The sequence below is a fragment of the Pecten maximus genome, chromosome 6 (assembly GCF_902652985.1).
Source record: "Pecten maximus chromosome 6, xPecMax1.1, whole genome shotgun sequence".
NCBI lineage: Eukaryota > Metazoa > Mollusca > Bivalvia > Pectinida > Pectinidae > Pecten > Pecten maximus.
The window spans coordinates 19105898-19120858 of record NC_047020.1 but is presented as its reverse complement, the minus strand read 5'-3'; the positions used below and the strand labels follow the sequence as shown (position 1 = coordinate 19120858).

At 35.4% G+C, this 14961-nt stretch overlaps 1 protein-coding gene across 1 annotated transcript; it reads left to right on the top strand.

The window, feature by feature from the left end:
- Positions 1-7376: 7376 nt before the first annotated feature.
- Positions 7377-10701, top strand: LOC117329154 (ATP-dependent DNA helicase RecQ-like). Its single transcript, XM_033886903.1, has 3 exons — positions 7377-7826; positions 8515-8730; positions 9145-10701. Exons 2-3 carry the CDS (start codon positions 8717-8719, stop codon positions 9950-9952), a joined length of 822 nt encoding a protein of 273 aa, XP_033742794.1. The 5' UTR covers positions 7377-7826; positions 8515-8716; the 3' UTR covers positions 9953-10701.
- The last annotated feature ends 4260 nt before the right edge of the window (positions 10702-14961 follow it).

Here is a 14961-nt window from a genome sequence, read left to right as displayed (position 1 = left end):
CCTACACCCTAGCATGCTACAGACAGGCCCAACCTGAGCCTCTTGGTGTTTGAGAATAAGTCGTTTGAAGATTATAGCCTATTTGACCCATGCGACCTTGAATGAAGGTCAAGGTCATTTATTTGAACAAACTATGTAGCCCTTCACCCTAGCATGCTACAGGCCCAATATCAAGTCCCTGGGCCTCTTGGTTTTTGAGAAGAAGTTGTTTGAAGATTATAGCCTATTTGACCCATGTGACCTTGAATGAAGGTCAAGGTCATTTATTTGAACAAACTTTGTAGCCCTTCTCCCCAGCATGCTACAGGCCAAATATCAAGTCACTGGGCCTCTTGGTTATTGAGAAGAAGTTGTTTGAAGATTATAGCCTATTTGACCCATGTGACCTTGAATGAAGGTCAAGGTCATTTATTTGAACAAACTTTGTAGCCCTTCTCCCCAGCATGCTACAGGCCAAATATCAAGTCCCTGGGCCTCTTGGTTTTTGAGAAGAAGTCGTTTGAAGATTATAGCCTATTTGACCCATGTGACCTTGAATGAAGGTCAAGGTCATTTATTTGAAAAAACTTTGTAGCCCTTCACCCCAGCATCCTACAGGCCCAATATAAAGTCCCTGGGTCTCTTGGTTATTGAGAAGAAGTCGTTTGAAGATTATAGCCTATTTGACCCATATGACCTTGAATGAAGGTCAAGGTCATTTATTTGAACAAACTTTGTAGCCCTTCTCCCCAGCATGCTACAGGCCCAATATCAAGTCCCTGGACCTAAGGTGACCTAAAAATATCTTAAAACCAAGTAGACTAGAAGAGAGGTACATGATCAAACCACAGGTGCCTGACTCGTTTTTATAAAATAATAACATATAGAGTACATATAAATGAGAAAGGTTCTGAACTCCCCCAGGCTTGAAATCTGATGTATTTATTTCTAAGTACCGTAGCTTCGGTTGTATTGGGTGGATTTTTTCGAAGTAGGACTTAAATTGAAGAGAAATGGTCAATCTTTAAAATAAGCCATAACATGTTGTCGATTTCTCGATATTAGTTTACGAAATCGGGCGTGAAACTTCAAAATCCCCTCGATTTTGTTTAGTCGGACAAGTTGACGTAACGGGGTCACCACACTTTGACTCTATTGGACATAGCTTTAAATACGAAGTCCACGGGTTAATCACGAGGTACGCTTCATCAGATCACCGAATACAACTATTACATACACTTACTTTATGTATACGAGCACCCTATCGACGGCCCCGGGACTTTTTATGCATACTGATAGCAGATTTTCCACTTGAGTAGCCATGTTGTGTCAGCCGCGGTAAATTTGAACAAGCATTCTGATTGGTTATAGAAAATGTGTTGAACCAATCAGAATGCTTGTTCAAATTTACCGCGGCTGACACAACATGGCTACTCAAGTGGAAAATCTGCTATCAGTATGCATAAAAAGTCCCGGGGCCGTCGATAGGGTGCTCGTATACATAAAGTAAGTGTATGTAATAGTTGTATTCGGTGATCTGATGAAGCGTACCTCGTGATTAACCCGTGGACTTCGTATTTAAAGCTATGTCCAATAGAGTCAAAGTGTGGTGACCCCGTTACGTCAACTTGTCCGACTAAACAAAATCGAGGGGATTTTGAAGTTTCACGCCCGATTTCGTAAACTAATATCGAGAAATCGACAACATGTTATGGCTTATTTTAAAGATTGACCATTTCTCTTCAATTTAAGTCCTACTTCGAAAAAATCCACCCAATACAACCGAAGCTACGGTACTTAGAAATAAATACATCAGATTTCAAGCCTGGGGGAGTTCAGAACCTTTCTCATTTATATGTACTCTATATGTTATTATTTTATAAAAACGAGTCAGGCACCTGTGATCAAACTACATTTGTACATGTCTTATGTGATTTCTTCTCTTTATTTCAACCAACGTTGTCAGAGGTATAATTTACATGAAGAAAGCCTACATATGTCTTTTTCAACACACAAAATAAAAATTTTATACAACCACTGTATACGTAAATGAAATCAGGACGAGTGTTTGAAAAAAAAAATGTTGAAAAAGCATCGGAACGATTTACTAGTTTACGATGTACTAGATTGACACGGTGCTGTACTCGTATGGAATAGATTTAGCTCAATAGTTGAACTAGAATGAAAAAATTGTTGTAAATTACTCGGTTAACATGTCGATTGTCAGCTCTGAATGATTTACTAAGGGCTAAGGAATCACTCAGTTGAAACAAGTGCCAAGACCACGACAAGCCAGTCGAGTGACCGTGACAAAAAATGGTTCCGAAACATCGAACCGATGTGAAAGATGAACCAGATGTATGCAAAACTGATGAATACATATATATTAAAAACATATGGCATTAATTAAATTAACATATAAACAATACATACCTTCGAGAGGACACATCTACGACGCTGAGACACCCGCCAAGACATGACGGAGGGCTAGTGCTGTCTTCTGTTTGCGGTCAATTGAATTTGCGAATCGAAACCATTCGGTTATAAAGATTTTATTAAATCAATAACAAACAAATATGAGTATTTCCATAATCATAAACAAAAATGTAGATTTATGATGATTGTGAGCGTGGCGGCACATTTGCCGAGTTGTTGCAGTTGTAGTTTTCCATTTCGTTCCGTTTAAAACTCGTCTGATAGTTTTGCATTTACCAAACAGTTGTTTCCGCCAACGCTATGTGTGTGAAAAAGTCAAATGGTATTTTTGTGTAAAGGTGCCTACACAAAAGTGAATTTTGGGGTAGAATAAAGTACGGTGTATTTTTAGCATTTTTTGGTATTTTGGGGGTTAAAGGAAGGAGATTTGGTGATTTGAAAAGAGAGGACGTCGAAAATGTCTTCTCTTTTCCCAAAGTCCTCTCTTTGTTGGTGTGTAATCTAACATTTGTCCTCTAATTGCTGCTTTACGAACACACCCTCACACACTCACACACACACACACACAAAATGTCTCGGTATCAGGGAATTTAGGGTGGGGCGTGGCACTTTCTAATTAACCATTTGTCACAAAACCTTTTTAGATAACAGTGTATAATTCCTCACTTTACAATAGCTTTGGTTAAGTGAGGTAATTCAGTATTTTCTTATTAATTAACCTTTTTTTCACCAAATCCTTTTTAGATAACCTCGTTTTATTCCTCTACCAATTAACTTTTTTCACAAAATTTTTGTTAAATTATATCGTTTATTTCCTCTAAGCACATTACTAAAGTAACACACAAAAAAATGTCTGGGGGTCAGGAAATTTAGGGTGGGGCGGGGCTATACCACTTTTCTCATTGGTTGAGTATACCCAACTGTAAGACATGCATGACAATAATTATGTCGACACAAACATTCACACATGTCAACAACATAACTTGCTTCATGGTTTCATTTAAAGAGATTGGTTGTGTATAAGTTAGTTACTGTATAGTGTCAAATTCAAAATCTATCTTTTACACCCAGTCTGTCATTCCCTGAACAATAACAATTTATACGCACAAAAGTTGTTTTATCCTGAGGTTTTCATGTTTTACATTTTTATTTAATTTTTAAAGATGTATTATACAATTAATGAATATCATGAGGGACTTATACAATGAACAACTGTTTTTTGTTGCTGTTGTCCTTTGTATTATTCACTTCCTGATTATCATACTTTAATTAATTCTATAGAAAAAAACAAGCCACATTAAATTTCTATGTTCATCTTAATGCACGCTCTTCCCTTTTTTAGTTGGTGTGTGAAATTGCAACATGATTTACAAATAAAAATCAATGTTTTATAATGCTTAAATACAGTATTTGTTAGTTTAAACAATATTTATTTATATTCAAGACAAGTGTACATATACATTGCAAATTATACATTGGTGAGGGATTTAGAAACAAGCTTAAAGCTTATATTAATCCATTTCCCTCTAAGGTTCGGCATATTGGTGATTAGTATGGTGGTACAAATAGAGGTTACACAACGAGTGGTTGTTGGATATGGAATTTATTTCACACGAGTAAGTTATTTTTTAAAAGTTATAAAAGACACGAGCTTTAGCGAGTGTTTTTTGCAACTTTTAAAAAATAACTTACGAGTGTGAAATAAATTCCATATCCAACAATTTCGAGTCGTGTGACCTGTTTCTACAACAATAATATCGGCTTGAATCAAAGGGAAACGTGGCCAAGTATAAATAAAGTGTACCGGTGACGTCCGGGACCCGGTGATGTGACGTCATTAGATTATTAATGACGTCAAGATTAACTGATGGTCTGAGAGTTGAATAACACAGAGTATTGTGGTAGAAATAGAGGTTACACAACGAGTGGTTGTTGGATATGGAATTTATTTCACACGAGTAAGTTATTTTTTAAAAGTTACAAAAGACACGAGCTTTAGCGAGTGTTTTTTGCAACTTTTAAAAAATAACTTACGAGTGTGAAATAAATTCTATATCCAACAATCACGAGTCGTGTGACCTGTTTCTACCACAATAATATCGGCTTGAATCAAAGGGAAACGTGGCCAAGTATAATTTCGCGTATGCAAATAAAGTGTACCGGTGACGTCCGGGACCCGGTGATGTGACGTCATTAGATTATTGATGACGTCAATAACAATTGCAGCTTGGGTCAAAGTTCACCGTGTTAGCCAATCGAAATGCGTACAGAGTTTATACCACGTGTGGTATAAACAGATTGTTAATCAACAGCTGTAATGGTTAACTGATGGTCTGAGAGTTGAATAACACGGCGTATTGTGGTAGAAATACTGTTTCATAATAATAAACAGAAAATAATTATTTTGAAAAAAAGGTAAATTATGGTGAAAAGTGATGAACAGTGGCGGAATACAAATAAATCTATGTTATAGCAATCTAATTGGAGAATGAAATACTTGGATATATAATTATGTAAATTATTTATGTTAATCAATGATGTCGATGGGGATGTGGATAAATTACGATGAAGCTAAGTAGTTCATAAATATTTAGTCGAACCTTTTGGAATGTAATATAAAATTATGTACAGCTTCAATTATTATTTCATTTTTTTCATTTGACAAGTCTGGGTTTCCTGATAATAGAATATCAGTATTCAGATCAAAATTTAAACTAAATACAAACTGATTACGCTGATTAATACATTTTTCACACATGTATAACAAGTGAAAATTATCTTCATTATATCCACATGAACAGAAAGGGCTATCCGTTAGATTTCTGTTAAATAAATGTTCTTTCAAGTTACTGCAATTTAAACGAAGTCTAGTATGTAGTATTTGTAAGTTACGCGTGCCAAAATTTCTATAACATGGAGGGGTTTTAATGTCTTTATTTAGGTATTTTTTTAGGATAATCAGAGAGGGGTTGTTTCTGATGTCTGCCGGTATAGAATTCCAAAGCTCGATTGTTGAAGGTAAAAAGGATGTTTTATAATAATTTGATTTAGAATGAACAGTTAATAATTGATTGCCTTGTCTGGTTCTGTAATCATGCAAATCTGAAAGTTGAGAAGGAACAAATGAACAGAGATATTCTGGTGTTATTTTGTGAAACATTTTGTGAAACTGAATAATTTTATGTTTTTTCCTTCTATCCGATAATTTTTCCCAGCATAGATCGTTGTATAATAATTGTATATTTACAAGTTTAGTGGCCCCCGTTACTATTCTACCGGCCTCTATTTGAACATGTTCTAGTCTCTTAATTAAATATAGTGGTAAAGAATCCCAGACGACATCCGCATATTCTAAGATTGGTCGTATACAAGATGTATATAGAGTTTGTAAAGAGTGTCTGTCGAGAGAGAAGTTTAATTTCCTGAGTATTCCTAGACGCTTGGAAGTTTTACCTAGAATGTAATTAATGTGCTCAGTCCAGCTAAAATCAGCAGAAAGATATACACCAAGATGTTTATGAGAGGTTACGTTTAATACAACCGTATTGTTCATTAATACTGGAGGACAGTATTTGTTACAATGTGCAATTTTGTTTGTTTTAAAAGGATGCATTGATGCATATTTACAATCCATAAATTACCGTTTTGGTCATTAATTCTTTGAAAACAGTAAGAATTAATCAGTGTGATCTATTTAATGTTTTTAATGTAAATAGTATCAGTCTTGTATCCTGTATGATAGCCTCATATTTCACCATTAAGACAGGGTGTTTATAATCTTCGAAAAAATTGTTTTGTTTTATTGGGATTTTCCTTCCTTCCACAGTAATATAAATGATATAGATTATATAATTCATTTGGTAATACAGTCTATTATTATGTAATATGTAATTTATTCAATAGCAAATTGATCATATATTGCATATATCTCATATCTGATATAATTTTGGTTATAGACATTATTTTTTTATATACCATACAGGCTTGCCATGAGTGTTGTTTAGTGACATTAGTAAAAAATACAAATGAATCAACTCATTTCTTTTTGTATGAAAAATTGTTAATTTAAACAAACTTCAAATGAAATAGAGTTTCTTACATGAGTGGTTATGTCACATGGACTTTATTAAATAACTTCAATAATTTGATATGCCATGGTAATCTAAAAAAGATTGGTAAACAATAGTTATTTAGAAGGAACATATCCCCGCCCAACCCTAAATTTCCTAACCCCCAGACATTTTTGTGTGTTAATGTGTTTAAAGAAATTAAACAATGTAATTTTAAAAAGATATGGAGAAAAAAAGTGAATTAGTAAGAAAATAGTGAAATGGTAAAGTGCAGCACCCCGCCCCACCGTAAAGTGTGTAAATGTGTTTAGAGGAATGAAAGATGATGAAAAAAGTTAATTAGAAACGATTCACGGGTTGTGTTTTGTGTTCACTCTACCATGGGATCCACTTTACCATACTACACCGAGGTTATGTTTTCTCATATACTCCAGCATATCATCTTCGACAATCAAATATTTGCTCTTTGATTTACTTTCCAAGATTTTGCATTCTTTCTTTTTACGGGTAAAGTAACGTTGATCAAAATTCTTCAACGCAATAAGATATTGCTTACGTACATGTAGAGCTTTAACGCGATCGTTAAACCAGGGCTTATCCGGTTTGGGTGTAAACTTTAACAAAGATGTGTGACGATCATAAAAAAATTATATATTTTACAAACACACAACCAAATGATTTATTGGTAGCAACACGTACCATTTTATTTGTTTTGTTTCTTTTGAGGAGAGAGAGAGAGAGAGAGAGAGAGAGAGAGAGAGAGAGAGAGAGAGAGAGAGTTTGGAGTGCCCCTTATGTGCCTCTTAACAGAAATAATGATTTCCCTCAGGCAAAAGAAATCTGCATGCGACCTTCACCTATAAGGCCTGGCGATACGCTCATTCGGAACACCTCGGCCGATTCTCTACGGTCATCTAACCTCGGATGTATCACGGTATTTGATATGTATAAACGCCGTGCATTTGTGATGCGGTCGCCGTATCACTCATTATGGATGAGTCTCCGCTGTGCATATAGATCTCCAAAATGGCGTCGTTCGAACAGTGTTTAAGTATTTTCTCGATAATTGTCCTTTATTTAAAGAAAACAACATCACTTTGAAGGAGAAACAGATTGAAACGTTGCGAGCATTATACGATGATCATGACTGTGTATCGGTATTACCCACAGGCTACGGCAAAAGTGTGATATTTCAGCTGTTACCGTGGTTTTGTCAGCTGAAAATGGAGAAACGGAAACCAATGAGCGTGATAGTCGTGTCCCCGCTGAATTCCCTAATCCAGGACCAAGTCATTACAATGAGGAAGAAGGGATTTACTGCTTGCAGTTTGAACTTCACTGGTATGTGTCAGTTATATTGTATGCTTTATGTATTGTATGTTTGGATCCCCTCATGTCTGTTATAGATCTGGTCAAAGTATGGAAAGAAATCGTTAACGTTGTAGGTTTAAATTTGTAACACCGGGGAATCGATCATACATCTTTAGATACATTTTACGATGTAAGTAAAAGCACATAATTAAGACAGCCAACCATAAAAAAATTTATAATAGTCATTTAAAACACAAAAACAGGTGCACGTGTGACTGTCATAATTGCTACTACAAATGTTTGAAATACATATCAGCCCTTTCATACACATGATACAGTGATAAGTTATGTCCCTGTGTCCAGTTTAGCCCCTCCCACTGATGGTCTGGCTTTGTTGGTTTGGCTAGCTATGCATCTCTGTAAAGTAGAATGCTTTAATTGTCAATTTCATTCGTATTTAAAAACAACCAAATTTAAAATGTCATGTACCAAAATGCAAGATGAATATTGAATAATACTCTTTCCCGTAACATGTATGGTACCTTTCATTTTTCATTGCTTTGACAATTGTTATCAGCTCACCAGTACTTTTTCCTTTTTCAAACTTACATAACCCAAACCAACTGAAACCACCAGTAGGCATATGCATGACATAACCTATTGTTCTGACTAGTGTGAAATCAGCCTGAATAACCCATCTCCGTTTCACATTTCACAGGTACTCATGGCTCAACTTATACAGATGCGGATTGCGAGAACGATGAGGAACAGGATCATGAATATGTTGAAATTGATGTTCCATTTGAGCAACTGGAGAGAGGAGACTTTTGCATAATTTATTGTCATCCAGAGTCGACTTCTTAGCTAGGTCTCAACTGTACCAAGAGATCATTTGTGCAGTAGTCATAGATGAAGTCCATATGGTTTCAGAATGGTATGTATAAATACACATTTGCAAAAAAAAAATTAAATCAGCATTAAGGGCAATGTTGCAAAATAAAATGAGGTAGAATTCATATTTTAGAGTATAATCAGTCCTTATTGAAAAAGAAATCAAGTTGCAATACCAGTCTTTGCCTTCAACAATATATTTTTAAGAAAATGGTAAATTTTGATAATTTGTATTATAATTAAAATTGTTATAATTTCATTGGTGTTGGATTGAATTAAAACTTTGCAGGGTTATTGATATCATCACATTAATGAATATCTAATCATAGCCCGTTTTTGGGAAATTTATCGACAAAGCATGCGCAGGAAAGAGGTGACAAACAATTACGAATTAATCTTGTTCTATATTTGTTAATGTCAACCGCAATTAATCTTTTTTTTCCTTTTTTTTTTGAAGGGGAGAAGAATTCCGTCCTGCATTCCAGAAGCTTGGGGAGTTAATGTGCATTCTAGAGAAAGCTTTGCATTTAATTCTCACAGCAACTGCTACACCGAAATCAATTGCAAGTCTATCTAAACAGCTGAATTTGAAAAATCCACCTGTTATCAGTGAGAATGTGGACCGTCCAAAGATATTTATAGACATTAGAACCAGATTGCCAAACTCTCATAAATTTGACAAATTTGATGACTTGATACAACCAGTGGCAACAGAATTGCTGGAAAAAGGAGTTCATTTTCCAGTAACCATAATGTATGTGGAAAGTTTGGAAGCATTGTCCTATTTTTATCAGTTTCTTTCGTGTAAACTTAAGGGTGCCAGCTATGATGGTGAGGAAATTCCACAGAATAGAATATATGCCCAATACCACAAAGATTATGCAGAGTCCATGAAGAAAATCACTATTCAAGAACTGACTAAAGAAACCCCTAAAGTCAGATTAGTTTTGGCAACTGTTGCACTGGGAATGGGGCTTAATGCTCCATGTGTTTCACGTATCATTCATTGCAGGCCCCCAACAACCCTGGAGAAATACCTACAAGAAATCGGTCGTGCTGGACGCGTTGGACAACCGTCAGTGGCAATTCTTTACTACAACAAAAATTATATTGCAAAAAACAGAATCGGTATGACGGAAGAAATGAGAAAGTTTTGTGAAAGTGAAACATGTTATAGAATTATTCTTGTGAATTACTTTGGATTTGAAAGTGTTGTTTTTTCAGGACCAAAGGAACATTTTTGCCCCATTTGTGGCAGAAAATGACTCGTCGTTACTGACTGTATATATGATTTCTCACGTCAAGTGTAATTTTAAGCAACTCGCTGCATCTAGTGACATACACATCATTCTTGTGGATTCTGTTGCTGTATAAAGTAGATTCTTAAGACAATTGTTCACAGGGATTATATTTAATGCCAGGTATAGTGACACTCTCACTATGTCATGATCACTTTTGCAGAGATTATTTCCTGTGAGAAACCATTCAATAACACTGTCACAATAACACCAGTTTCATTTGTTTGATCTGATGGATATAAACTGCCCGATCACCAATTGTTAGATCTGGAATCACTGAATTTTGTTTGTGGTCAAGATACTTCAGTTATTACACATTTCAATTTAAATCACTTTAGATTCTTTTACTCTGTACAGTAGACATACCAAACAAATACCTGAATATCTTTTATGGGCAGGAAACATTGTTTATTCACCCCAATAGAGCTGAATTTACACATTGTTTGGAATGAACTTATTTTCATAAAATGATAATGTTTCAGTTGTGGCTAAACTTTTTTACTCAAATTTGGCTAAAGTTTTAACTTGGGGGCACCGGTAGGGGACATGTATTGGTCTAGCAATACTCACAGAATGCTTGTTTTATTTAGCTTGGTATTTACCCATGTATGACTAATTATTATGTAAAATCATTCTGTCATATTTATGTTTTGACATCTTGCAATTGCATGTCCTTTGAAAAGGGCAAGAATACAGAATCACTGGCAATCTGAAAATGGTGTTTGTTTTTTTTTTGTTTTTAAATAATTGATTATTAAAATTTATAATCAATCATTAACCTTTGTAATTGATTTAAAACAATTTTGAAACAATTTATATTAACTTATATTAAACACGCTTGTTGGCCTGGATGGAAGCGCACGAAAGGTCTTGCTGTGGGAGGAAACCATTATAGTACCTGAAGAAAACCCATGTGGTCGGACAGGTGACCTCATACCTTTCCACATCCGATAGGGGGAATCGAACCCCGGCCGCCTAGGTGAAAGGCAAGTGCATGTGTTACCAATGTGCCACCTGAACACCCCCCATTGGTTCAGCAGGATTAACTTATTGATTATAATCAATAATCATACCAACACTAATGATTGGTGAAACTCGCAGTGTGATATATATGGCTAACAACAATACAAAAGAATATATGGACAGGAGACTCTTGTCTACTACCTGATACAGACGACTCAATTGCACCAATGCAACATCGTTACACAAAAGTTATTATAACTTAATAAGGAAAAATCAGACTATAGTTAAAATCTTTGTCACTTATTTATTGCTAATGAGTCCACATATGACAATTTATTTGATTACTGTGTATATAGTATCATTGGTGGCATTTGATAATGATTTCCTAGATCAACAGTATTCAGGCAGTTACATAATGCAAACAGTTGATATTTTGAACAATTAATTACTTTGAATTAATTGAATGATAATGAAATCCCTGTGAATATTTAGGATTCTTCATTGTCAAGCTATATGGAGCTATATATATGTGTGTATATATATACAGTTGTCGTGTTGAATTTATATTTCTAAACTATATATAGTTATATATAGCAGACATTTAACAAGGATCTACTTAAAATACATTTACATCTATATGAATTAAAATATTGCAATTAAAACAATTTATTATCAGAAAAGTTAAGTACATGTATTGAAATAGATACATTGAACAAGCTAAAGCGATGACTCTCAGATTCTCACTTGCTGGTACCTGTATATACATCTTACTTGGCATCAGATTGCACAAGATATATCAAGGAACTTTAAACTAGCAGGGATTCGACTGCGTCTGATACAAAAAGTAGTTTCTGTTGAAATTGGGGCATACGATGAAGTCAATTGTATTTATTTAATTGAACAAGTAATGAGGTGAGTATTTATATATATATTGATCAACATTTTCAAAGACAGAAACTATATACAGCTCCAAATATACTTTTTGAATAAAAACAACAAGATGCACATGGGCCTTAATGGTCACCTGAGGTGTTAAATGTCTTTGATTTTAGCATATTTAACCCCTATGACCTACAAATGAAGGTCAAGGTCGTTCATTTAAACAAATTTTGTAACACTACATCCTAGCATGCATTAGGGCCATCTGGACAACTTTGTTATTGAGAAGTTGTTCACACTTTCACAATGTGCCACACCACATTCATTACATCAAGAATTGAAACCGGAAGTCAGCAGTACTACTATAATATTAGTGTTACCAAAAATGAAACCTAGTGTGGCAGATCATATCATCCATCTTGCTATATATCAAGCTAGTCAATCGATATATATACTGTAATTCACACACACACACACATATATATATATATGTCCAGTATGTAAACAAGATATATGGTAGAATACATAAAAGTGTTTCTTAGGGTCACACATAAGTAATGTGGATTCAACCAAATGTATATTATACATGTCATGTATTAATATTTATACCTTACAGGGTATTTGGTTCCCACCTACATCAATCAGGTGTTACAATAGTATATTTTTATACCGGTAATATATTCTCTTCACAGGCCTATGCTATACATTGATACAAAATACAGTTTGGTCATCTGTATGTGAAATGATCATTAATATGACACTATATGTACTATATGAATTTCAGCATATGCCGAGATTTATACAGAAACTAAATTACCTGGTTGGCGGGTAGATCCTCACCTACACCGAGTTCTTAGTAAATCACCAATATATATGCACACAGAAGCACAAATACATAAGACTAGTCATCTATATATACACATGTAAATGTGTTTTGATATATCAAGAATGTAACCTGTATGGGTGACGAGTGTGTCGCACGTACAACTGTTTTTTTTTGTTTTTTTTTATAGTATTCTCGCATACTTTTGTACCCACCTATAGGTTATATGTGGATATGTGCATTATTTGCAGATTACAATCTGGGTGTTGGGTATTTCCCACCTACACCATAGATATCCACTATAAACTGGCATATAAAAACATGTAAAAGTAAATTTAAAATATATACATGTAATAGGTACTAATACAATTGATTACAATCATGTAGACATCTCATAATTGTTGTGAAGGTAAGTAATTAATGAAACAATAGTTGCACTAGTACTGTTACACTGATCATGATGTATATTGGAAGGTATGCGGTTATAGTGAGTAAGCAATATGGTTGTAAGGGTGGCGGGTAGACCCACCTACACCTATCATAGTTTACTTATAAGTCACAGTCTTCCCTTGAACTCACACCTTCCATTCAAGAACTGACTAAAGAAACCCCTAAACATTCTCTTCACATATACAGATGTACAACTTATCAAACTTCATTGTCAGAGTTGTCATCAGCAGGAATAGAAATTCCTTTTCTCAGTCTTTCAACTTTCTTTTAGATAGTTTTCTTTTGTAGCCTTGGACTTTATCAAACAGTGAGCCCTCCGGTTTTCTTGTAGTCAAAGCATGCACGTCGTATTGGGCAAAACACTTTTCACGGGTGTTGTATCCATGGACGCAGCCATGTTTACCCCTCCCCCTCCCGGCACCCGGGAACTTGAAAGTAGTTCCAATATGGCGACGACCGTGATACATCCGAGGTTAGATGACCGTAGAGAATCGGCCGAGGTGTTCCGAATGGCGATACGCTGGATCGAGACGCCAATCACTTTCCGGGTTGGTATCCATGCATGTATCTAATTTGTAATTAATTCCTTAGTTATGAGCTTGTTAAGGAAATCAATTAACCGCGGTCGTCGCGACAGTAAAAGGCGAAATGGTCAGCTAAGCCCCAGGTAGGTATAGTATTCTACTTTCGTTATGAGTGGCATTCCTACTTTCGTTATCGGAAGCAATACCGTGTAGGATGTTTCTTTTTACCATCTCACATTTTTTTTTTATATATGAATGTTGTAATCATGCATTGAGATTTTTTATTGATTATGATGATGCATTTTACCTACTTAAATTTTGTAGGAACGTTAACATTGCTATGAAAGCTTGAACGTTTCAGAGTTAGCTCCCCTGCAAGATAACTTATAGGGCGAACTTGATTCTGACGTGCCGCTGTGCCGGCGGCAAGGCGGGAAGGCGGTAAAATTACTTGATTGTGTCCCGAAAATGCGCACGCAATTTCGGCACGTGCCGATCGGCGTAAATTCCTGCCGGTTTGAAAGCACCGGCACACCGGCAAACAAGATGGCGACGTGTTCAACCGAAAGATTAGATTAAGTGAGAAGTTAAAGAATATCAACTTGTTTTGATCCAGTCAGGCGACTTTAGCCATATATACATTTGTATATTGCAAAATAAGTTGATTTTGAATGTTCTGCAGCGTTCGATGTTTACAATGCTTTTGAAATTTGTTTATTCATATATAAATCAGAGACATATATACAGAGAGATTAGTAACATCGCTATTTCCCCGTACACATAGTGGCTCCCTTTATTCGTGACCACTCAAGCATATCCCTTATCGAGAGCGTCCTGTCTCCTATCAAACACACGCGAGCGCAGGTAAATCGGGCTATGCGCATGTGTGTATCGTAGTATTGGAACTTATTCGACATGTTCTGGTTAATCCGCCATTACGTCAGACCAAAACATCGTCATTTTAAATACACACAGAAAGCACATCGTTTTATTTTGGCCACTACAAAAGTTACCACAATAACCAAAAACTATCAAACTTATGGGATATAGTCTTATTGATCATGCATATTGTTGTCATTTATCCGTATTTTCTAAAATCCATTGGGTCCTATTCGACATGTCCAAGTTTGTAATTAAGCCGCCATTACGTCCGACCAAAACATCGTCAATTTTAAACGCACACAAAAAGCACATCGTTTTATTTAGGCCACTACAAAAGTTACCACATAAACCAAAAACTATCATACTTATGTGATATAGTCTTAGTGATCATGCACATTGTTGCCATTTATCCGTATTTTCTACAATCCATTGGCGTCCTATTCGACATGTCCAAG